This window comes from Pogona vitticeps, chromosome 5 (genome assembly GCF_051106095.1).
Source record: "Pogona vitticeps strain Pit_001003342236 chromosome 5, PviZW2.1, whole genome shotgun sequence".
In the NCBI taxonomy this organism is placed as follows: domain Eukaryota; kingdom Metazoa; phylum Chordata; class Lepidosauria; order Squamata; family Agamidae; genus Pogona; species Pogona vitticeps.
The window spans coordinates 132,085,735-132,112,560 of NC_135787.1; the positions used below are offsets into that span (position 1 = coordinate 132,085,735).

Sequence of the window (26,826 nt, forward strand, 5' to 3'; positions counted from 1 at the left end):
AAACATTATTAATTGATCAAGTTAGTACAAATTTGGTTTGACCTCACATTTCCTGATATTCCTCTTTTTAAACCATGATAGAAATATAGGTAGTGATTCATGCTTATAACTGTTAAAGACCTTCAAAAAGCTATTGACTGCAGCTATCCATTATGACTTCTGTTGTATTAAAAGGTAGTTGGAACTAAACGTATTGCAGTTAGTGAACATCAGAAATAAAAAGAAATATTATCATGCTTTTAGAAATAAATGCAATCATCCTGGTCAGAAATTAACTCCCACTCTATGAAGACACAGACAGTCATTTTGAAAGGCATTCAACTTGTGACTTATTCCTTACTTCTAAGCTGGGGAAATCTTTAGACAACTTTCCTTTTAAATATCTCCATCCTTCTGCCAGTATCATACACAGAGGCCTTGGAGAAGACTGCCTATTCCCATAACTCAGGCTTGAGAGGGGGAAAAATCCCTACAGTATTATTGAAATTCCATTGAAAGAATTATCAATTTGTGAGTTGGCTGCAGCTGTACCATTTGAAACTACTGCCAGTATCTACGAACTGAGCAATGATGATGGCCAATTTAATGATGAGTGCTCAGAAGTTACACACACTTATCCTGATGTATCAATGTTAGTACACAATATATGGTCAGATTTAGAGATTCCATTGATGTAGTCATCATCAGAAGCATCAGCCCTCTGTCATCACCCTTCCTCTCAACACATGCGAGGTAAAGGCAAAACAGTGCACTTTGACTTTATTAGGTGCCACTTGTTGGGATGGGAACCTAACAGTGGGATGGTTTCATGGTTTTGCTAAACATTAACAATGTGAAAAGAGGGAAACATAGGGCTAGTGATGCTATCAATGACAAAATGTGTAGAATGTATGCTTTTATCGCATACTGTATCACAATATTTACCAACATTTTGCTGAATAACAGATTTTAGCAAGCTGGCCATACCTTGCCTGCTCCAGTAGATCCAGCAACAGCTAGAAGCTGTCCTTTTTCAATTTTGAAGTTGATGTCCTTGAGCACAGGAGTAAAACGGAGTGGAAAGTTACTGAAGAAGAGACCACCATTTGCAGTGGATATTTTGCCACTACCATTTTCAACATTCGCTTTTGCAAAAAGCTCCCCCATTCCCTGGGGAAAAATGAATGGAAAATCCAAATTTAGCAGCAATATATTTGACAGGTGCTTAAACTTTACTGTAACATTCCATAATTTTTACATGTATTCTTCTAACATCACCTTTCTCCCTTGTTATGTATCTGTATAATTATCAGTAACTAATAAATATGTTAGATGGGGGGGATGCTCATATTTTGGACTGGATCCTGGTTTATAACCCATGCATTACAGTTCCAATTTAATGTTTATTATGCATTCATTAAGTAATAGCTTTGTGTCCCTCTTACATATATGCATATACAAGCGCCCGGTGCCAGCCTTGGAAACTAGAAGTGCATCCTAGTTGAAAAGAAAAGCTGGTAAACATGAGCTACAGTTTATGCTAGTACAGAAATGCTTTGTATGGTTATCCTCCGAATTGACAGGCAAACTTCCACTAAACCATTAACAGTCAAAATGAACGTAATTAAATAAAGAAGAAAGGGTATATGCCTTAAACTAAGCTTTTAGCCACCACAAATCTTGTACCAAAATTACCAAAGGACAAGACATCACAGCATCGTATTATGCCCAGTCTTCTTTTGGGTACATGATGTCAATACTCCCCATTATATTCAAAAATAGATGAGGAACTGAAGTCTTTATGCCTGAAAATAAGCATTAGACTACACAAAATAATACACCAAACCTCACTGGGAGAGGCCTATACACTCCACAGGACCACATTTAGCTCAGTGATTTATTAGGGCACACTTTCAATACCACATTCTGTGCCCTACTACTGATACATTTAAAATCTTCACCTTTGACTTTTCTATGCATTATGTTTTCCAGGCCTGTTTTTGGCTGAGCATTTGTACTTTTAAGAGACGAAGTAAATTGCTGATTAAGCTTTTCCTAGCATGAGTATAGATTAACACAGAAGAGGAGTGGTTACGTTACCAACATTTTTTGTACATGAAATAATGGAAAATCTATTGAAAGAGTAATTTAAGAATTTAGCAAAATATACTGAAATTATTGTTGGAGTTTTGTTGCAACCTAGCATGTTATCTGTAGGTTGTGTAACTGGGAGGCACTTTTCTGCGCTAGGGTGAGTGCCTATCTACTTAGCACTAATCAATCATTCCTTCTAGCCTTTCAGTTCAAAGACAGCCCTGCCTCTCTGCTGAGTGTTCTTTTCCCTCCCTTTCATCAGCTAGAAGCAGTTGTTTGTTTGCTGTTGATTTTTTGGTTGCTAAGTGTATGTGAAGAAAGAAAGTAACATATACATGTCTATAATTTCCATCTACTATAAGTAAAGACATATTTTTATTCTTTCTCCTACCAATATCTCAAAGTGAATTAATGAGACTTTAAGTGCCAGTTAATGAGAAAGAAGTGGACTCAGGGGAACATGTCACTATTCTCCTCTGTTAGTCTCTGTACTAATATAAAATTTTACCAGAAATTCTAAACTCTGCAACAATTACCTCATCCCAGAAGGCTGTGACTTTGTCTAATTCAAGCCCTGTCGTTGTTAAATTATATTCCAAGGTTTTGTATTCTTCTTTTTGCAAAAAATCCTGTAAGTTTAATTATGATAGATGTAAAAGCAGAAAGATGTAAAAAAAAAAACCCAAATGCATATGACACAGCATGCTCAATTCTGGAGGAATTCCATGGATTCTGTGAGTGGGCACTGAAGAATGGATCTCTGTCTCCTAGGGTAGAATCTCTCCCCATCCCTGGATATTTCTACATCCTGATCTATTTTCCCATCACAAAGAGGATGCATTCATGTTAAATAGTTTTTGGGCTGCTCATTCTGTAACTACAATATAGATATAAAATGGACACATCCAAGTGTTGCACATTAAGCAAATATAATGTAGGACAGTGGTCCCCAACCTTGGGCCTCCAGTTGTTCTTGGACTTCAACTCCCAGAAATCCTGGCTAGCAGATGTGGTGGTGAAGGTTTCTGGGAGTTGTAGTCCAAGAACATCTGGAGGCCCAAGGTTGGGGATCACTGATGTAGGATATAAGAGTTTGCTGCAGACACCACCTAGCCCAAACTTAAAGTGGTACCCTTTCCAATTAAAATAGCTAAGTGTTATACATGCATAACTAAGCCTGTCTACATTTTGTTGAGTGGGACCAGTTGAACAAATTGGCAATATTAACCAAGGACAGCTTCTTATCTAAAAATCATGTTTCATATTCAAGCTTTTCAGAACACTGATACAAAAGTAAATCTCATTTAATCTCAACAGGCCATCTAATGAATGTTCAAATCACTGCAATTGAAGCAACAGCAGTAGCCTCACACAACTGACATTTTGCTAGTAACATCAGAAGAGAAATACATTGAAACTGGTTCTACAAATCACACATAATGAGGGGTAATAAAATACTTTAACATAGTTTCAGTGATAAAGTGGCAAGATAATATACTAGACAGGATTAGTTGATCTATGTGCTATACCTGTATTTTGCTTATTGCTCCAAGAGAATCGTACCATGTCTGCACAGCCCAAGGAAACTGCCTGGTGACTGTCATTCGAAGAACAATGCTGAATGAGATGGTGGTAAATATTTTTCTGAGGATAATTCCACGGATGAGGGCATACGGAAGCACAGTCAAAAACACCACAAAAAAACCAGAGAAGAAGAACACTGAGCTATTGAAATATCTCACATAAGCAGCTTTTCGGGTCAACTTCAGTTCAGTTCTGTCAAAAAGAAAAACAAAGCATAGACGCTGTTTTGGTTAGTGTTATCTATTTGGAAAATAGCATTAGCTCAGGATGTAGGTCAGGACAATATGGATCTGAAGTCAGATGGTCTCTCTGCTCTACCACAACTTTATCTGCACAACAATCCTTTGAGGTTAGGCTAGGATTCTGGCTGGTCCAGAATAATCCAGTGAAATTTTGAACAAAATGAGAATTAGAAAGCAAATGCAAACCCAAAACATGAATCATTATATTTTGATCATGCTTGATAAACTTTCATTGATACAACTCCGGGAGGCAGTAGAAGATAGGAGGCCCTGGCATGCTCTGGTCCATGGGGTCACGAAGAGTCGGACACAACTAAACGACTAGATGATGATAAACTTTCAGCAAGAAGTGTAAGTTGCTCTTACATCTGAGCTGTGCATTCAAAGATTGTATGAACATAAAAGTGTAAGACGAAACATGCTGGATCAGAGCAAATCCCAATCTTGGCCAACGTTTTGTTCTCACAATGACTAACCAGTTGCCTATGTGAAGCCTGGCAGAAAGAGATGAGCAAAACAAGCCCTTCCATATCACGCTCCCCAATAGCTGAACATATAGAAACACATTGCTTCTGGCACTAAAGGTGATACATTGTCATCTTGCCCACTAGATACGAGCAGCTCTCATCTCCATGAATGTACCCAATCTCCTTTCTGATGACAGCTATCTACAGTATACTGACAGCTGTTTTAAGTATTCTAAGACAGGATAGATTCCTAAAAGTTAGGATATCCAGCAGCTACATCAACATCTAAACACACAACACAGAGACACACACAGACACAGACAGACAGACAGACAGACAGACAGACCACACACACACACACACACGGACACACACACACGGACACACACGGACAGATAGACAGACAGCAGACAGACAGACCACACACACACACGGACACGGACACACGGACACACACACACACACACGGACACGGACACACACGGACATACATGGACACACGGACACGACAGCTGTTTTTACTGTTGATGTTTACCTGCCAAACTGTTAAGGATTTCAGAAAACATAACAGGCTAACTAAGGAGAGCCATAACCTTATACTTTGCACCAAGTGATTAGGTTAAAAGCAGAACAATTTCCCTGTCCTTCTGTTTCTCGTCCTTGTAAGAGATCACACTTTATCTCTCATGTGGTCCTGAAGAGTTCCTAGACCTACAGACGTCAGGCTAACTACTATCCAAATAAATCAAGTTAAGCATTTTTATTAGTTGTCTCCTTGAATTGCTCTATAGAAAAGTCAGCAGAGATGTACAAATATTAGTTCATATCAAATATAAAGAAGTGAAGGGAAGAGAAGAAGACAAAAGATATTAAGGTCACAATCTTATACATATTTACTTAACAGTCAGTGCCACTAAAACCAACACAATTTTTTCTAAGTGACATTCTGCACTCTAAGAGCTAATTTTTTAAAATAACAACATTCTGAGGTCCATATAATAAATGAGGAAAGGCAAAGAAAAAACCATACAGCTTTATATGCCTGCAAAAATTCTTCATCACAATTCAAGTATTATCTGCAACACTTCTTGAAATTGTGGGACTCCAGACTGAAAGAAACTGCCAAGGAACAGTGTAATAAAATGGCAGCTATAGATTTATCTTTGGAGGAACCTTCAGCCCACTTTAACATTTATAGCAATAGGAAGTTAATCATTAAAGGACTATATACTGTATCATCACCAAGTTGTCTTTGGAAGGAGTCCTGTGTTCCTAAAATGCTCCATGCCGTTGAAACCATTTAATAAAATTTTGAATGAAAGGCCCAGTACTAAGGCAGAGTGTAAAGATCTGGCTCAGAAATGATGCAGTCAGTAAGACAGCAAATCAGATTCATTGTTGACCGTTGCCAACATAATGTGCACTGGGATGGTGGAGGGAACTTTCCAGTTCCAATTTGTACATTGACAAGTAAAAGTAAGTTTATTGCAATACTGACTATTGTTTCTCATCTTATTTAAGATTTGTATACACTATGGCAACAAATAAACTGCAGACTGGCATTGTTGAAAACAAAATGAAAGACACCTGGTACTATAATCAACTTTGTATATCAAACAGGAAACATTTATTAAGGAAAGCATATATTAGGCATATAATTCACTGGATAAGTAAAAAATGTTGATTACAGTCTACACATGTTATGGAGTTCAAAATTTTAACTTGTCATTGAAATCATTGTAATAAAAATGGCCAAAATCGAATGTGACGCTCATAGTTACACTGGGAATTTCATCTCCTAATTCCTGAAATTAGGAGTGCCAAAACCCTGGTACCAAAACCCTTCTACAGTGGGTTTCCAAGCACTCTGGACCATTGCTTTAGGAGTAGCAGAGAAATTACAGAAATAGTCACCAGGACCACAATGTCATCACTCAACAATCAGCAATATTATCTATGTTTTGAACTGCAATGACCATCTGAAAGAGAAACTACTAAGAGACAGAAAAGCCAGATAGGAGTTGGTGACTGTAGAAAAAAATTAAAGTCAATTTCACTTTCACATAATAGAAAATGAAATTAATACACTGAAGAATTTTTTTTTAAGGAATTCTAATTGAAATTGTTTCTTTAAATGTAACAAAAAGCAAAGTTTTATAAAGACCAGTTAGTGCCTCGTTGTCCTTTTCTTTCCTTATACCGGGGATGTTGGGAAGTCTTTGGGTCAGAGTCCCAAGTCTGAGTCCTAGTGTTTGGTAGCAAGTCCAAGTCTTGGTACCAAGTATCGAGTCTCAAGTCCTAAGTCCAAGTCTCTGTTAAAACAAGCTTTTTCCCCCTAAAAAAGAAAGGGGGTGGCTGGCTTCCAAGTGATGAGTCACGTCTGAATCACTGAAGAAAAAAAACCAAGTTTAGTCACTGCTGCAACTTGAGTTCCATGAATCAAGTCTCCATCTTTGCCTTATATGATCTGAAACTTCTTGTTAGTGAATACATGGACATGGTGTTTCGTCCTATTCCTTCCTTGGCTTCCTTTTATCCTCTAAACCTTAAAATTATCCTTTAAAGAAATGCAAAATAGAAACTCTACATCACTTCACCTTGAAACATATAGTTGACTCCAACATGCTCTGGTTTCTTACAGTTTCTAAGCATATACAGATCTACTACTAAAATCTTATTGAAATGTTGCAATATTCATTATTGCGCCTGTTCTTATTTAAGATTTGCATACACTATGCCCACAAGCAAACTATAGATTGGCATTGTTGAAAACAGAATGAAAGACTCACCCAGTATTATAATCAGTTTTGTGTACGAACAAGAAAATGTTTCTTAAGGAAAACACATACAACATTTAAGGGAAAGAATTGTATTACACTCTTTAACATTGCCTAAGCTGAATATATACTTCTAGATGAAGGAGCTATAAAACTTCCAATTTACCTGATTACTTACTGCTTGCTATCTAAACATTTTATGTAGGCATTTAGAAGTTGAAATAATAAATGTCTCTACCAGGGCTGGAATATAAAAGGGTTTCAGCATATGACTCCTAAGTAATTGTTCATGTATAACCAAGTTGGAACTTGAGATATTTTTCCTGTCATGCCAAATAGTATACAATATTCTGTTTTATTTTTATTAAAAATATTTTTATCCTGTATTTCTCCTTTAAAAAGGCAATATTTGAAAGCTAAAAACAGTAAGTTTTACAAATATTTTAAAAAGAATTAAAGATAAAAACATTACTAAAACAGATTTAAAAGCAACAACAATAATAAAAGAATAAATAAATTACAAAATACATACCTTGAAACAAAGGGATAATTCTGATTATCATGCTATTTAGAGGAGGGGTGAGAAGACTTCATGTTAATCTAATCTGAAAGCTCCCTTTCCCCCTCATCCCATGCTTTTTCAAGCATCCCTATATAAACAAATAAATGTTAGTTCATTTTCCTGTGTCTCCTCTCCCTTCACCTATTCTGCAACTGCTATTTTCCACTTGAATAGTGTGGTCCACCAAGAGCAAATATAATGGCTTAGGCAGATGGACATAGAACAAGGTTTTGCAGAACAAGGTTTTTCTAAGCTTACAGTCAGGACAGGAATTCATTTTCAGTAGCAAAAATGGAGGACATTATTTCACAGACACGCAAATCTAATCCTGTTCTCCCTCCATAATTTGTAAGGTGATTACTTTGTTAGTGATGATATTTCAACCAATGGGAGTAAGAAACCTTTGCTGACTATGGTTGGATAGCTTGATGCATTAGGCATCTGAGGTTGGGAGTTTGATTCCCAGAAGAGCCAGCCTGTGTGGCTTTGAACAAGCTCCACAGTCTCAGGATGACCCCAGAAGAAGGAAATGGTAAACCAATTATGAGAATTTTTTTACCTAGGAAACCCCAGAAAGGGATGCCTTAAATCAGAATTGACTTGATGACACACAATTATTGTCATAATATCTGCCAGCTGGTCTAATCGCCCTTCTGACCAAAATGTTCTACAATCTTGTATCCCATTTTTTAAATTTTATTTTACTTTATTTAAAATAGTTTTACCCTGCCTTTCTCCTTAAAAGAACCCAAAGAGCCAAAGAAAAACAGGATGGATCTAGGGGTGTGATAGGCAGAGCAAGATTTACCTAATTTACCACACAAGACAGGAAAAAAATGATTCGGTTGAAATGTGATGCTGGAGGTAAGATTTGCAGATACCCTGGACTACCAGACAGACAAACAAATAGTAATAGTAATAGTAATAGTAATAGTAATAGTAATAGTAATAGTAATAGTATAATTTATTGTCATTGTAAGTATATACACAGTATACCATACAACGAAATTCACAGACACCCAGAGACCAGACACATGCACACACATAACATTCCCCAAACACTCCCCACCCACTAGAAGTCCCCCACTAAAAATACAAACATCTACACCGCAGGCCAAGTAACACAGTCCAACTAATTATTCACTACTGGTGGTCTTTAAGCTCATTATTAATTGCAATTATAGCTCTAGGATAAAAACTATTTAGAAAACGTGTGGTCCGAGTTTTAATTGTTCTATATCTTCTGCCAGATGGTAACAGTTCAAAAAAGTTATAAGCAGGATGGGAAGAGTCTCTCAGGATGCTGTGTGACTTCCTCAGACAGCGGGATGTGAAGATGTCATCCAGGGTTGGTAGCTGGAGCCCGATGATATTCTGGGCAATTTTAATGGTTCTCTGTAGAGCTTTTTTGTCCGCTACAGAGCTACTCCCAAACCATGCCAGAATGCCATAAGTTAGGACACTCTCAATGGTGTTACGGTAGTAGGACAGAAGTAAATGCTGAGATAAATTTAACTTCCCGAGCATTCTCAGGAAATACAGCCTCTTCTGTGCCTTCTTTATTAGCATGTTGGCATTTATAGTCCATGAGAGGTCCTCTGAGATGTAAGTACCCAGAAATTTAAAACTACCAACTCTCTCCACTTCCTCACCGTTTATGTACAGTGGTAAATGTACATTTCTCTTCCTCCTAAAATCAATTATGAGTTCTTTAGTTTTTTTGATGTTAAGTGTGAGATGATTTTCTTTACACCATAGTATCAATCTTTGTACTTCCTTTCTATAAGCAGATTCATTGTTCTTATTTATGAACAAGCCTGAACTATCACTGGAGGCAACAAACCTTGAAACTGAGGCTGCCCTGCTTTGGACACTGTTACATACAGCACTGATGTTACCTGTCTGTCATGGGTTTGGAGGGAAAGTTCCATCCTATGGGGAGTGGAAGGCGGGACATCAGGAGGAGGGGCTGTACTGTATATATATGAGGAGAGCTGTGAGAGAAGCTGGGAAGACGAAGCAGCAGCTGGGAAGAAGAAGCTGGTGTGGGAGTCTGTGTGTCAGACAGGGTACTACTGCGTGTCAGTCAGTACCAACCTGATAGGTTCAGGTGTCTGTATGGTTAGCCAGAACTGATAGGTTCAGGGTCTGTGCTTCAAGTTAAGTGTTCTGTGTGAACCAAACTGTGTGCATGTATGAATGAGACTAAGCCACGTTACTATATCTTATTCACTTGATCCTTTTATTTTCCCTGTGTGTTGTTTTAAATAAACCTTATTCTTTTATTTGTTAAAAATCCATCCCTGGTCTGTGTGACTTCTTATAGGGAATGGTTGGTGGCAGCTTAGTAAAAGTGTGGCAGATCCCAGTAGGTCTGGGTTTGTCACATTGATTGGTGTCCAGCGTGTGGGATACGACTGGTCCAGTTGTCCAGCGGTCCAGCAAAGCCTTGGCAAGTGTGCCCAGAGCAAGGGGGGTCTAGTCAGGGACAATCTGAGAGCGCGTAGGTAATCTTCTAGGTGTGCCTCACGGGGGGGTGCACTAGTAGAAGAACGTGTAACCTCAGATTGGGGGCTAGATTAGGGAGCTCTGAGGCAACCTGTTTTTGGCGGGAAAAAAGCTGAGGCAAAACTGTAAAGTAACAGTGATTTAGCCTGCCTGCTGCGAGGCCTAGCCGAGGGGGGTAGACTCTAGCTCGCAACTGTTGCAAGTTAGTGCTGAGGGACAGCAGCAATCTATAAGAAGGCTGGTTCTGAGGCAAAAGAGAAAAAAAAAGTGGTCGCTTTATTTTGAGGCTTGACTTTTGAAAGCAGCCTGTTCTGGGGGGGGGGATTATGCCCTTGACTCGAAGCCAAATGGCAGAAATGGGTGAAGTGAAAGACCCCCAGGTTGACCAAGGTTCTGAGGATGAATTTGGCTCAGTGCAAGGTGACAGCACGGGAGAACAGAACCCAGAACTCAGAAAATTACTCATAGCCCAACAGCATGAACTGAGGGTGAGGGAAATGGAGGAAAGGGAAAGAGAGAAACAAAGGCAATTTGAGATAGAGAGGGAGAGAGAGAAAATTGCTCTGGAAAAAGAAAGAATGGCGTTTGAGTTAAGAAAACTGGAACTGATGAACCAGAACAATAATAACAATAGGGATTCTGAGGGAGGCCAATTGTCTAAAGCTGACCTGAAGAAATTCCCTGTGTACCACAAGGGAGATTGTCCTGAGGTGTTCTTTTCCTTAGTGGAAAGAGCGTTTGTGGACTTCTCAGTGAGGGAAACTGAGAAGATGACCATTATGCGATCTTTAATCAGTGGCAGCCTTGCTGAAGTTTATTCAGAGATGCCACAGGAACTGATGAAAGATTTTGCAGAGTTTAAAAAACTGGTGTTTGCAAGACATGGGATAAATGCGGAACAGCTGAGGCAGAGATTCAGGTCAATCACCAAGAAACCAGAGCAGACTTTTACCCAAGTGGGGGCCCAATTGGTGAGGCTGCTAGAGAAATGGCTATCTCAGGAGGGGACAGAGACCTTTCAGCAGCTCAAAGACTTGATAGCGCTGGAACAGTTCTATTCAGTCCTGCATGGGGAACTGAAATTCCAGGTGAGGGAAAGGAAACCGAAATCTGTGGCAGAAGCAGCAGAGATTGCAGATTTTATTTACCAGATAAGAAAGCCCTTGGGTGAGGGGAAAGCGATGGGGAAACCCAAAGAAACCTACAGCAAGTACTCTCAGGGACCAGGGAAAAGCCAGCAAGGGGGAGGGGCCCATGGTGAAGGGAAGCCCTCAGACATGAAACCAAGACCTCAGATTTTGGAGGGAAAACCAAAACAAGATGAGAAAGACTCAAAATATAGCAGAAAATGTTATTTCTGTCAGGGAAAGGGCCATCTAATCTCAGAGTGTGAGAAATTAAAGCAGCTAAAAGGAATTGTGCCTCAGGATTCGAGTGGAACCAAGCCAAAAGCTGTGTTCTGTGTCCAGAAAGAGCAAGGCTCATTGTCACTGAGGGAGCCTGTTGCCATGGCTACTCAATCTGGAACAGCTACATCTGCTGATCAGGCTGAGGAAAATGGTCCTCTTGTAGAGGTCAGGCGCTGCCTGCTCGTGAGAACAGATTCTCAGTTGTTTGAAACCGCAGGGGTGGACGTAGGAATACTTGGCCATCAGTATCGGGGGCTGCGGGACACTTGTTCTCAGGTGACCCTGTGCCATCCAGATATTATTCCTAGGGAATATGTAATCCCAAATGAGAGCATGAAGGTGGCAGGGATTGAGGGGCAGGTGATCTCACTGCCAGTAGCGGAGGTACCTGTGAACTTTCAAGGCTGGAGGGGAGTTTGGCGGCTAGTGATTTCATCGACTCTGCCAGCAGCCGTGCTCGTGGGAAATGACCTGGCTGAACATGTGAAACGGGTGCTAGTGATTACACGCTCACAAGCCACCACGGGGACAGTTCAGGGGGGTACTGATGAGCCAGAGACAGAAGCAGAGGGGAGTTCCGAAGCTGTGGTGGAAACCTTAACCACAGACAGCAGATTTGGACAAGAGCAAAAGGCAGACGCCACTCTCCAAAAGTGTTTTGAACAGGTGACTGACGCCCAGCTAACACCTGAAACCCCAGTGAGATTTCTAGAGAAAAAGGGGATTTTGTATAGAGAGACCCTGAGGAATATCTCAAAAGGGGGAGATGGGATCCGAAGTCAGCTAGTGGTACCTGAAAAGTATCGCCCCATGATCTTACAAAGGGGGCACTCTGACATGTTTGCTGCACACTTAGGGGTGAACAAAACACAGCAGAGAATCACACAGAATTTTTACTGGCCTGACATAGGGAAGCAGATCAGGGAGTTCTGTAAACAATGTGATGTGTGTCAAAGGCAGGGGAATAGCCGCGACAGGACCAAAGCAAAGTTGTGCCCTTTGCCTGTGATTGACACTCCATTCAAATGCATAGGGGTGGATATTGTGGGACCTTTGCCCAAGGCCACAAAGAGGGGGAACAGGTTCATTCTCACCATTGTGGACCATGCCACGAGGTACCCTGAAGCCATACCCTTGACTAACATTGAAACTAACACAGTGGCAGATGCCTTGGTGGGGTATATGTCCAGGATGGGATTTGCCTCAGAAATAATCACAGATTTGGGAGCATCGTTCACATCGAAGCTCATGAAACGCTTATGGCAAATCTGTGGAATTAAGCACAAGGAAACCACTGCCTATCACCCTGAAAGTAATGGGTTAACTGAGAAGTTCAATGGGACTCTAATGCGCATGATTCGGGCTTACTTGGCAGAGAATCCAAACAATTGGGACCAGAAGCTGCAATCCCTTTTGTTTGCTTATCGATCAGTGCCACAAGCCAGTACCGGGTTCAGTCCATTTGAACTTTTATTTGGGAGAAGGGTGAAAGGGCCCCTTGATTTGATCAAACAAAATTGGGAGCAGATCACCCAGGATGACCCACAAGACGTTGTGACATACATAGACACCTTGATGAATGACCTAAAGAGAAACCTAGAACTGGCAGCAGAAAACCTGCAAGCTCAGAAGGTCAGACAGAAAACATGGTATGACCACAAAGCTAGAGAGAGGCACTTTGACCCAGGGGAGGAAGTGCTTTGGCTTAGGCTCTGCAAAGAGAACAAACTGCAGCTGGGTAGCCCAGAAATAAAATACTTGGGTCACATGGTAGGGGGAGGAGTGATAAAACCCCTAGAGGCCAAAATAGAAGCAGTTCGTGATTGGCCCAGACCCAACACCAAGAGAAAAGTCAAATCATTTCTTGGGTTGGTGGGCTACTACAGAAAGTTCATCCCGAGGTTTAGCGAGATTGCGGCTCCGCTGACCGATCTGACGAGGAAGAAGACTGATGACCGCATCCCGTGGACCAGCGACTGTGAGGCGGCGTTCCAGGGGTTGAAGCAGGCGCTCATCAACTATCCAGTGCTGCGTGCTCCAGACTTCGACCGGGAGTTCATCATCTACACCGATGCGTCTAACAGCGGGGTAGGAGCAGTTCTTTGCCAGGAGGATGAGAATGGTGACCTAGCATCCAGTGTCCTACCTGAGTAGGAAACTCCAGAAAGGTGAGAGACATTTGGCAACCGTGGAGAAGGAGTGTCTGGCCATAGTCTACGCGATCCAGAAGGCCAAGCCTTACATCTGGGGAAGACATTTTATTCTGTGCACTGACCATTCACCACTGCAATGGTTAAAGACAATGAAGACCCACAATAGTAAACTTATGAGGTGGGCTTTAAACCTACAAGACTATGACTTTGAAGTGAAGGTGGTCAGAGGGTCAGTGAACTGTGTTGCTGACGCCTTGTCAAGAAGACCCGAAGAATGAAGACGGCGAAAGAAACATGGACTATGTATATATTTTGGTGACCAAAGGTTAAATGTACCTGTTTTTTTTTGAACTTGGTTTGTATGAATAAAGGTAACTTGATGTAATGTATATGGTAAATGTTTAAATGCCTAATTGATATGGTTAACTTAGAATGTAAGTATAAGTAAGTATGATATTGTATGTATAACTGTTTTTGTGTGTTTTATCCAGGTTGTTTTTTGGTGAAAAGCACCTTAGCTTTCCCCCTACAAAACAACTTATAAAGAGGGGAGGTGTTACATACAGCACTGATGTTACCTGTCTGTCATGGGTTTGGAGGGAAAGTTCCATCCTATGGGGAGTGGAAGGCGGGACATCAGGAGGAGGGGCTGTACTGTATATATATGAGGAGAGCTGTGAGAGAAGCTGGGAAGACGAAGCAGCAGCTGGGAAGAAGAAGCTGGTGTGGGAGTCTGTGTGTCAGACAGGGTACTACTGCGTGTCAGTCAGTACCAACCTGATAGGTTCAGGTGTCTGTATGGTTAGCCAGAACTGATAGGTTCAGGGTCTGTGCTTCAAGTTAAGTGTTCTGTGTGAACCAAACTGTGTGCATGTATGAATGAGACTAAGCCACGTTACTATATCTTATTCACTTGATCCTTTTATTTTCCCTCTGTGTTGTTTTAAATAAACCTTATTCTTTTATTTGTTAAAAATCCATCCCTGGTCTGTGTGACTTCTTATAGGGAATGGTTGGTGGCAGCTTAGTAAAAGTGTGGCAGATCCCAGTAGGTCTGGGTTTGTCACATTGATATCATGAGAAAGCAGGATTCCCTGGAAATACATACTACTGGAAAAGGTAGAAGGCAGCAGGAAAAGAGAAAGACTAAATGTATGTGATGGACTGACACCCTAAAGAAAATCACAGGACTGACTCTGCAGTAGCTGAACAGGGCTGTTGAGGACAGGACATTTTGGAAAGCACTCATTCAAGGATCGTCACAGGTCAGAAGCAACTTGACAGCATATAACGTTTACTGCTTTTACTACACAGATCTCCAAAAACACGATATTTCTTCTATTAAATCAACATAGTATTTGTTAAAGTGGAAATCCAATTTACCTTTGTAGTCTGTCTGTAAATGGTCCAGTCAAATACCCCAAAGACCTAGGTTTGAATCTCACGGTTGATCCCAGATAAAAGCACAATTTGAGAGCTGTGTATGTAGGTTCATACTGAGACAGGATGTTTTTGCAACATCATAGTCTAGCTGGCACTTTTGAAGTGCTCTTCTTCATTATAGAAAATATAGGTCTGCAGTCATTTATTTGTTTCATTCAACCTCAATTTTTAATCCTGCTCATATAGAATAAGTAATGATCTCATAAATCCACAGGCATAAGGAGTGCCCACAGAAGTTCCAATGTCCACATAGACATACTTACTTTCGCAGACTTTCAATCATATTTTCCATTGCATTTTCCCAACAGTATGCCTTGACTGACTGTATATTTTCAATAATTTCTGACGTAATTACAAGTCTTTCATTGATCTTTCCTCCTCTCTGATCTCTGTAAAACAGGTAATCTCATATGTGTTTCATGCTCATTACCAATCTCCTTGGAAGGTATATATGATATAGCATTAATGAGAATAATCTATTCAAACCAAAAATTAAACCATTAATTAATATTAAATTAAACCATTCATTTCAAATTGTTGATATCCTCATCCAAGAACACTTACACTTGTTTAATCTGTGACACTGTTCAGATAAACTTTAGGCTCCAAAATCCAGAATTTATAGAGTTGCATTGATATAGAAGTGCCTTTGGGTAAAACTCATAAGGTATCATCCAGCCATGAAGTACGTACTTTCCGTTCACTTAGATTTCAATAGAAGAGGTACACTGTGAAGCTATGGATGGTGACTCAAAATGTCCAATTCTGTCAACAAGGCTTAATCCAATGGAAGTGCATGCAGGGACTGCAGCCCTACTATACTACATCAGAAATTACCTTCACTTATGCATTATTACAATTGCATGGAAACTTAGTTTCACTACTATCAATGTGCACTTTAAACCTCCAGTAGGCAGCTTTACATGGTTTTGGAACAACTTTATTCTTTTCATATGTTTTGGGACAATGTGACTCTCCCATAGGTTTTTCAGAAAAAAAGAAGACTGAACATTAACAAACTAAAATTTTTAAAGAATTAAATGTTCATGTATTAGTGGAAACACTAAGTTGTGATTCTAATTCATCAGCTGCTACTCTGCCTAGCTGCACCAGGGGAACTGGAGTAAAACAGGCCTATCTGAGATAAACTACCATCTGCTTTGCCTCTTTCTAGACAACTGCCATTTGTAATGGCATTCCATTGTGTAAGTTCATCATGTTTAATTTTCATTTTTTTTACCTCTTCATTCCCTATTCCTTCCTCTATATTATTATTGGAACCTGGCATTTTCTGTTATAAAACAAATGCATGGACAGGAGGTATATTAATGTGTAAATAAATAGAGTGGTAAGTTAACAAAGGTTAATATGATTTGTTTCTGTGTGTATTTTCAAAAAAAAAGAAGCATGTTCATGCTGAACATACTTTTGGTTTTTGAAAATCCCAAACTACAGTGTGGCACTAAAACCCACAGAGAAGAACAAAGAGAGGCACCAAAATGTACATGTTCAATGAAAAAAAAAATCAATGTGGTAAGTTGTAAAAAAAATTATAACAAAACCCAAGTACAGTATTGTTCTCTCCAGCAGGAAGGAAAGGAAATGTGCATTAACATGTACATTCAGCTTGGATTTTCAAAACCATTCTGCTAAATATTTGTACCATGAGTGCCTACAATCTAGATAATAAATAATGTTTACATAACATGACCTTCCTGTTAATAGCAGGCTCTTGACAGTAGCTGTTCAGAACCTTTAATTAACAAGATTTTTAAAACCATAATATTTAAAAGAAACGCCTGTAGTTTGCTCTGTCACCTGTATTTCATCATCATTCGTCCTAGGCAGGATTGGAAAAGGACAACGAGAATTAGGAAGCCAAGTCCACCAAATGCTGAGGCGTCCAACGTCTCACAGATCAGCCCCATCAACAGGACTACTTGTAAAGGTGCAATCCATACAAAATGAGCCAAGGCTAGACCCTGGTGAGGAGAAAAACAACAACACATCAAGCTATCCTCAGAAAGCAACGTGACAGCGGGAAGACAAGAAGAGATCTTTTTAGACTTTCCGACTCCTCCTTAAGGGCCTCCATTCTTTTAAAAATTGTATGCCCAGTAGCCACCCTCCTATCCATCTTTGGGGCAATTGTCTCAGAAAGAAGGGATTGAGCCAGGCTGACTTTTTGAAGACTACATCATGCTCTGTTTGCCTGAATGGAACAATGAATGGTCTTTGAGAAATTGGGTGCCCAATGATGATGGGCAGATTTATCCTCACAGCAGGCAAAGAATCATGTTGATATTCATAGCAAACCTCATGAGCGATTCTTGAAGAAGTGTCCAAAGACTCTTCTGAATAGCCATGAATGCACTTGTGAATGTAAGCTGAACAGAGATAGTGTACCAGGCCTGAAAGAGCCTGCTGCCAATGCAGACAGGACCATTAATTGTTCATATTGCCACTTTCATGCACCCCGAGAAACAGATGGCTGTGTCTTTCAGCAATGATTTAGTCACTGCTCATTGAGCACACAACTTGCAGCAATAGAAGCCAGTATGGCAGTTGTTCTAGCAGTAAATCAGCGGCAGGCTAGCAGACACACCCTTAGTTAAGCTGGAGAGGTATGGAATGTTCAGAACAAAGTGCATCAAAGGAGATAAATGTTGGGAACAAGCTGGTACCTACACTATTTTAACATTTCTTAATCATTTTATAAGCCACTTCAAACAGCAAGGGTGGTGGAATATAAATACTCTTCAATCTTCTCATACTGTACAGTTGTTTCATGTTGCTTTTACTTGTTTTTTATAATGAGCTTAAGCCGCACAATTCAGGAGAGCTACACATTTCTACCAGTTAATTTTGGTTCTGGTGATGCTAAACTCTTTTAGATGGATTGGAAACCAAGTAGTGTGTTTAAAAGAAATGTAATAAATATATGATTGTCAACAGCAACGTACTTCATCAAATTTGTTCAGATTGTTTGAAAGAAGGCTAACAAGTTGTCCAGTACTTATTTTATCTAGGACTCTGCTTGACAATTTTAAGGTCTGTAAAACAAAAAGGGAAAGAATTACAAACACCAATCAGACAAAATAACAACTGAAGGCTAAATATTTAAAATTAGTTACTATCAGCTAGATCCTGGTATTTGCCAATGGAATAACAGCCATTGTTCTAGCCTTCTACAGTACCACATACACAGGAAAGCATTGTTTCAGACTGCAGTCTTATGTACTTACCTGACAGGAATCCCAATGAAATCAGTAGGGCTCACTACTGACTAGAACTTCATAGAATACTGCTATTAAAGTGTAATCCCCTGCCTATTTGCTCATAAATATGCTTCATAGTATTTAGTGGTTAATGCTCAGTCTAGACAATGTTGTAGAACTTCAATCTAAGCCTATGTTACTTTACTTTGACATATCCATATCATCACCTTGCAAATACTGACTTCTTCAATGCACCTGCTGTTAATTTTGATGCATATGTTGATATATACTGCATGGTGTTGCATTATTCACACTACTAATCTGATTCAGATGTGCCAGCCAAATCATTTCACCTGAGCCTTGGGCTCACAAGGAGCCTTTTCTCCTTGCACCCTCTGATTCCGTCCCTAACCTCCAATTCCAAGTAAATTATAGTTTGACATTCTATGTGAAACAGAAAAATCTGGTTTGCTCTTGCCTTTCAAGCCAAGATTTAAAATCCCTGTCAAGGCTTGGTTTCTGATTTTGCTGGAGTAGGCAAGTATAAACCAGTTTACTGTCCTAGGTAATGAAAACCTAAAGTTTCTGTTGTAACTAGGAATGGAATAAAGCAGGCTTATCAGGGATTAAATAAATAAGCCCACAGATAATTGGCATAGGCAAAGAAAAAGAACATAACATTGTGGCTATATATCAACAAATGGATATATGATAACTTTAATAAAAGCAGCAAAACAAAAGAATAAAATAAAATGAACAAATACCAGTAATCATCACCCAAGTAATAAAAATCATAATTAAACATCTCATAAACATATCATTTCATAGACTAATTTGTTGTCTCAATAGTGGGTTGCTGTTATAATCAAAGTGTCCCATAGGGCTTAATTGCACTTAAAGATCACTTAAACAAACAGGGAATGCTTACTTTTTTATAAATTAAGCTAAACAAAGCTATCCTTATTTGCATTCCAATGTGATGAAGGCCAAATATAGCTGGATGGAGAAGCAACATTCGTACAATGAAGAGAAGGCAGAGTCCTATGCCTACATAGTAAGCTATTGACCGTTCAGCTGAATTGGAAGGATCGTAAGAAGCTATTATTCTTCCCAATAAAAGGGGCTGCACAGATTTGGTAACTTCCTGTGAAAAGACAAAATAAACAAAATATTTCTGTCAATCTCTGCCAATAACAGGTTTTATATCTACTGCCAATGTTATAGTAACATTTTTTAAAAAAATTACCGGTATTGAAAATTGCACTTAGTGCATGGAGGTAACATATTGTTTACAATACTTTTAAGCAATGCTCTAGCATCCTTCTCCTTCTGAATTTAAAAAAATAGTTACAACAAACTGCAACTGTTCTACTATTGTTGTTTATAAGCTTCTTGTTGTTTATGTTTCTTTGCTATTCTGCTTTCTTTATTGACTCGCATCCTAGTATAGATGTAGATGAATTATTTGAATCCATACATATATATTTCAAATGTTGCAAGTCCTTTATAGACCCTTTACTTTCTGGACTACAGAATCACTCCCATCCACCAATCCTGGTTTTGCCATTAGATTCAGCGAGACTGCTGTCTGAGCTGGCAGATGCTAGAGGATACAGGGCATTGGCACGATACTAAAGGCCAGAGCTATGTTTGTTACAACAGAGTTACTTTTTAAACTACAACTCCCAGAATTCCCCAATCAACACGGCCACTAGTAATAGAAAAAAATAACTTTGCCAGGCCCTTCAAACTGTTCCTCGAGTGCAACAGAAAGACAACTAATATGGAAATAATATTCAGCAGCTAGCTTCTCTACAATGATTTAGAGAGAGGAAGACCACCATTTTGATCTTTTCCCAGCCAGCAAAATGTAATGGGGGGGGGGGGGGGCTGTCCATGGTTCTTCTATCTCACATCTAATGGAAACTATGTAAAGTTTGCAGGGGCTTGAATGCTTTCTAGAATTATATAAATAAAAATAACAATATAATAAGCCAGATATTATACTTCTGGATAACCAACTGCGAAAAATGTATCTTAAAGAGTTCTGTCAAGAAGCAAGTTCAAAAGCACAGAAAGTACAAAATTTGCAAAGTACCAAACATTAACGCAAGAAAATAAAAGAATATAAAAGAATATAGGAGCAATATAAAGTTCTCCTTCTCCCCATATTAATTTAAGCATTCAGAATTGTTAAAAATCTTTAGTTGCCAGTTTTAAACAATAGCCAACAGCTGCTGATTTGCTTCCTGAAATTCAAAAATCAGTGATTTTGCAAACAAGTGCTCTCATCCCAAATTTTTAGGATTTTGCTCCTATTTTTGGGCTTGACCTTTTGGTCTGCCCCCTTGCACCATCAGTGTTGAGAAATATGAAGATAAATCATCAGCACTGTCGTGGTTATCACATGTCATCAAGTTGATTCCAATTCACTGTGATTCTTGCCCAGACTATCTACGTATAGAGTGTTCAGAAGTGATTTACCTTCCACTTCTAGTGTTGCTCTGGCAGTGTGTTGCTTACCCACAGCTGTACAGGCTGGGTCTTCCCTTGAGAGACAAACTTGGGAATTGAACTCTTGACCTCTGGCTCTATAGGCAGGTTCTCAACTTACCAAGCTATCTGGTCAGTTCATAACACATAATAAGTCCTATTATTAAAAGTGTGGAAGTGTGGCTGGATCTAGTGGCAGAGATGGAAGGGTACACATTCAAAGTCAGTGAGACATGATTGGGCCTGAAAAGGAGCTTTTCTTTAGTTTGAATGACTTCCAGGTGGAAGGCAGGCCTTGCATTCCCACACCTCAACCTTGACTACAGCCCTCCATACTTTCATGCTATAATGCCTGGAAAAGGCTGTACTATAATTGTTTTTAGTAGGGTTGTGTATGATCAATTTCTTATCAAAAAATAGTGACCATCTTCCTAGTCTGCTACATGCATTTACCAGCTCCTGAATTATACAGTGGGGTCTCTACTTAAGAACTTAATCCATATTGGAAGGTGGTTCTCAAGTTGAAAAGTTCTTATGTTGAATCTGCATTTCCCATAGGAATGCATTGAAAACCATTTAATCCGTATCTGCTCTTTTCCATCCATAGAAACTACAGTGGAACCTCTACTTAAGAACTTAATCCGTTTTGGAATGGCGTTCTTAAGTTGAAATGTTCTTAAGTTGAAGCAAAATTTCCCATAGGAATGGACTGAAAACCAATTAATCCGTTCTGGCTGTTTTGTTTTGTTTTTTGTTATGTAGAGGTGCGTTCGTACATTGAAGCATTAGTTCCCATAGGAACTAATGCAAAGCTGGTTACTACGTACTCTACCACTAGGGGGAGAATTTTTTTTAACCTAAGATGACCTAAAGTTTAAAAAAGTGCAGGAAAGGTTTTTTTTCCTGTTCTTATCTTGGATTTCTGTTCTCAAGTAGAAGCAAAATTTAGCAAATGGAGCTGTTCTTAAGTTGGATTGTTCTTAAGTAGGGACATTCTTAAGTAGAGACCCCACTGTATAACAAAAGCCCTACTCAGTCAGTCAACAGTTAATCAGAAAAATGTGAATAGGAGGACAGCTCAGGCCCAATCCTCTGCCTGTCACTTTCTCTGATTTATTTTCTAAAATGCAAAGTTTTTGCTGCATGTCAAGTATTTCCAGGCAATGGGCATCCTGAAAAATCAGGGTTCCAGTTCAAGTGGGAAAACTTCACAGGTAGCAGACGCACTCTTCTGGTAGCAAGGCTGGGGTTAGAACCCTTCCTGCTCATGGTCTCAAACTAACCCTTTGAATTCCTGAATAGGAATAAACAGGCTTTCTAAACAGATGTGGCTGCCACATATGAAAACAACCGTCACATGCATTGTATTTCTAATCTCTCTTCCCCCCCCCCCCAGTGAATTGGGCCTAGATTACCCCCAGACAATTACTCAGGCCTCTTGTAACTGAAATTACATTTAAAAACAAATATTGATATGGATGAGAGCAAGGTGAACAACATTGACAGTTCTGGAGGCCAGGCTACCCCAGTACCAAGAAACGTATCACAGGTTGTACCTTTCCTGCTGAAACTAAATGCTGCAGCTTTTTTTGGGGGGGGGAATCCTTCTTTAAATGATAATCGTTCTTCCTGGAGGCTTTTGAAAGTGTTGCTGCCCTTGTTTTTTCTGAGGTGGAAAGAGGAAGTTCAAGGACTACAAAAATGAATTGGCCATAAGCAGGCTGCAGTTGCAGGCTGTCTACTTTTAGATTGAGAGATTCTTTTTCTGAAAAGAAACCTGAACTTTTGGAACTCTGGGTTACCAGAAACTAAAACTATAATCCTCAGAATTATAGTAATCTTGAATAGTTAGGCAATTTAAGTCTCATTGTAATAAGAACCTTGGCAATCTTTGAAGGTCAAATCCCCCCTCCGAGGGGCTGATGTAAACAAACATGGATTTCAAGTGGGATTGTGGTTTTCCATTTTTGTAACAAATACATTTCTTGGAATACTTTTACCCTACACTATTAAGTCTTTAATAATCATCACCCTGGACTCCTTATGCATCTTTGATTTAATTTCTACTCCATCCATAAATGTATATGAAAAGGATGGGGCATTTAAACTCTTTAACCATTCTTTAATCACTACTGCAATATACAACAGAGTAATGAAGATTTAATCCTCATTTTGATTTTATCCTAGGGAAATCTGGAGCATTTTCTATGGAATAAGTATTAAGTCATTCTACTTTACTAGACAAATTCAGTAATGAAAGTGATCTGTCATTTTCCTTTAACAAGAACAATGATAACAATGATGATGAAAAGAACTGATATGCTCAGTCGTAAAATTCCAATTAGTTTCTCAGATGCTTCTTTTTTCACTGCAGAGGTGAATTTCTATCTCTCAAAAGGCAAAGGATAAGCATACTATCCTGTGGCCTCACCTGGATTTCCTGTGTGCAAAAGTACAAGGCACTTAAGATGTCCTTATACCTTTTGCCTTTTTTTAAAGCCAATTCTGCAGGTCACTTCAGATGTGATAACATTCACATGGCTATAAACCTAGTAGATTAGTAACTTACAATGTCTAAACCCTATCATGTTCTAAAAGTTAGTCAAATGATTTAGGATAGTTGAACCTCAATTAGTTGAGTACTAATTTAAGTATAAATCAGTGCCCAATAAATATACAATTTTGTTTTAAAACATATTTAAAAGGGGAATATTTTAGAGCATTTGATTTTGTTCTTCAGCTGAAAAGAGCTTTGAAGAGACCTAGATGATAAGACAGCATTTGCCTTTTGGTTCAGATCCAAAGTAATGAAACAAACAGGGAAGGGATTGAGACGCTGGACTGAAAAAGCAAACTCAGACACCTTGTAAAGTTCTTCTAAGGATCAGATGGAATGCTGTGCCAGACCATTCAAGATCCAAGAGGCCAACTTCTCACTCATGGGGAATATTTGGGAAGCCAGGAGTTTGAAACCCTAAATGAAGGTGGCTCTGAGCTGGAGGGAGCTGCACCCCCTTGCAGCCCAGAAACTGAAAACACAAGCTCCAGAGAGAGGCAACAAGAAGTGCTCTGCTGCAGAGAAAGTCTCCTGAAGAGAAGGGGCTTCCTTTGGAGTAAGGCAGACCTGGGCAAAGTGCGGCCCTCCAGATGTTCCTGAACTGCAAATCCCAACATTCCTCACTGTGTGGGCTAGGCCCAACTCTCCTCACACTATTGACTGTGTGGGATAGGCCCAAATCTCCTCACTATTGGCTGTGTGGGCTAGGCACAAGTCTCCTCACGATAGGCTATGTGGGCTAGGAATTATGGGAGTTGCAGTTCAGCAACATCTGGAGGGCCGCATTTTGCCCACCTCTGGAGTATGGGGTCTGTAGCAAACAGCCATGCCCTCACCTGTCTGTCACAGCTGAACAGTGGAGAAGGAGCCAATGAGAGGATGGAAGGCAGAGCCAAGGGGGGAGGGGGCTGGATATAAAGGCTGGTGTATGGAATCTGAGAGAGATTCTGTGAGTGAGAGATAGTGTGAAACTTAAAAGTGAACTAAGAGTGAGTTAGAGATGTCTAAGAACGATGAATTGAGTAGAGAGTTAAAAGAGGTTTAAAATTATAGAAGTTTAGATTCAGATACTGTACTAGTGATTATCAGCCTGTGATTTACTTATTGAATTTTAATCATATGTTAACTTCCCTAATCTAATAAATGACTTAAGTTTTAAAAGCACACAGGTCTCCATGATTAAATGGTATTAAGGCAGTAATACCTGGTGGCAGTGAAAAAGAAGAAGAGCGAGAGCCTGGTGAAGGCCTGGGGGAATAGGGGCTTCAGAGGAAATCGCCACAGGGTCTCTCCTTGAAGAAAAGGTTTCCTCATGGGGAAACCAATGAACCAAAACCTGCAGTGGAGCTCTCCACACAGCTGCTCAAATTCCTACAGCTGGCAACAGGGGGAGAGGAGCTCAGGCAGCTCAATCATATAAATCCCAGTTTAGGACTATGTTTTCAGTGGAGATCATGTTTAGGATTGTTTTCCAGCCTGATTCTGCTCCTGATGCATTGCTATATATAACCCTTTGGACTGTCCCTTGGCTTCCATGACTGAGACTCTAGATCTGGATCTCCTGAAGCTAGTTTAAACTATGGTAAACTGGCTTGCTGACTCTGGGACTAGCTTCATACTGGTATCAGGATGCCACCCTTCATCTGGGATTGATTAAGAGCTGTTTATGGGCATGTTATCTTCATAGGGCCTCAGAAAACAAAATCCAATCTAAACAAATGTGCAGCTAACATTCCATCTAGAGTTCAGGACCCAGCTATTAAACCTGGGTTTGTGTACAATGAATGTTAGGCAAATAGGTCCTGTGAAAGTATTAACACCCACACATGGATGTCTGGTGACCTCATAAATGGGACAAGGTGTCCTGCAGAATGTGGGGAAATAAATGATCTTGTTTCTCCAGAGATCTGCAAAATCGTAAGAATCAGAGACTTGTACATGCTCTCCCAATTAACTGGCCTTGGAGGGTCGGTATTTACAGTCTTTTTAACATTGCTTACCCCACTTCTATGATATCATGAAGAAGAATCCCTATGACATCACAAGGATCTGCCCTTGGGTCTTAGGTGTTGGCCTTGAAATCATAGGGAATGGGAGGTTGCTGACACCTCTACTGGCTTATGGCCAAAGAGAAACCAGAGTATTACTGGCTTATGGTCAAGTGAGAGGTTTCTTAACATTTAGCTAGGCAAGGATTTTCCCTCTACTCTAAAGCTTAGGTTGGTTACCAAACATAAATCTGTTATGGGAGTAACAGTTACTCTCATCTACTACAGATAGTTTCACAGTATCTTCAGCCTTTTATAGACCTGCCTATTTTCTTTTATTTTTTTAACCTAGCATCTCACTTGGTGATATAATGAGTATTTCTGATTTTCTTTTAAGGGTGTAATCCTAACTAGTCAGGACAGCTAAGGGCTGGTTGAGCTGACACTAGGACAGCTGAGAATGTGCTGAGCCAAACCCCATTCTAGTCTAGAGATGCTGAAAATTACTTAGGGTCGTCCTAATCCTGACCTAACTATCTGGCTGCGAGTCTGGGCAGAGAGGAGTTTGAATCTGGCATTATTCAGCTCCACTCCTTTTTTTTCGCCCCTCTGCCAACACAGATGTTCTGCCAGCTGATCTGTGATCAGCCAGCGCAGGGGTAGTTGTGCCAGAACAAGAGCCTTCTGCCTATTCCAAACCCATTACACCTGTGTATCTTTGAGTTCAGATTGCACTACCTCACGGTACATTTATTACGTTCATGGCTTTCTAGAAAACTTTGTCTATTATAATTAATCTTTGTGACTCAGAGATTGAAAATGGAGTGCTCATTGCCCTTCGTACATTTTGGAGCAAAGGGAGCTCATTGGGAGGGTCACTGCTGATACTGAGATGTTGTGAAATACACTACAGATTATCTCAACAGTTTGCTTAACAGCATGTGCTAGGCAGTGTTTCATGTAGCACTCTTGCCTCTCCCCACTGTTTCACTCTTCTATGTACTGTGTTTCTGCGTCAGCCACATACAAAATAAATAAAAACACAAAACCTATACGAATATATGATTCTGTACTTCTCTCTACACGTCCGCTTTAGAGACTGAAGCAAATTAGAACTGAAAGAAAACATTACTTCCAGTGTAAATGTGAAGTAACAGTTCACCATTTTCTGGCTTGGAAACACAGAAATTTTATAAATCCAAAATGTGTTCCCAACCATAGCTGAAAAGAATACTTGTTCAGGAGCTTTTCTTGCTTCTACTAGGTGCCTTTGTGCTAACGAAAAGTATAGAAAATACCACCAATCCCTATGCCCCTCTCCAAAAAAGTACAATGGAGACATTTCTGTTTTC

At 39.8% G+C, this 26,826-nt stretch overlaps 1 protein-coding gene across 1 annotated transcript in view; it reads right to left on the reverse strand.

The window, feature by feature from the left end:
• The window catches only part of CFTR (CF transmembrane conductance regulator), a 105,736-nt gene that overhangs the window by 48,087 nt on the left and 30,823 nt on the right, over positions 1–26,826 (reverse strand). The window contains exons 4-10 of the mRNA XM_020789713.3: positions 19,365–19,580; positions 18,182–18,271; positions 17,037–17,200; positions 15,482–15,607; positions 3,603–3,849; positions 2,610–2,702; positions 967–1,149 (exon numbers count right to left, since the gene is read on the reverse strand). Of these exons, the coding sequence (XP_020645372.3) occupies positions 967–1,149; positions 2,610–2,702; positions 3,603–3,849; positions 15,482–15,607; positions 17,037–17,200; positions 18,182–18,271; positions 19,365–19,580 (1,119 nt within the window). The remainder of the gene's footprint in view (positions 1–966; positions 1,150–2,609; positions 2,703–3,602; positions 3,850–15,481; positions 15,608–17,036; positions 17,201–18,181; positions 18,272–19,364; positions 19,581–26,826) is intronic.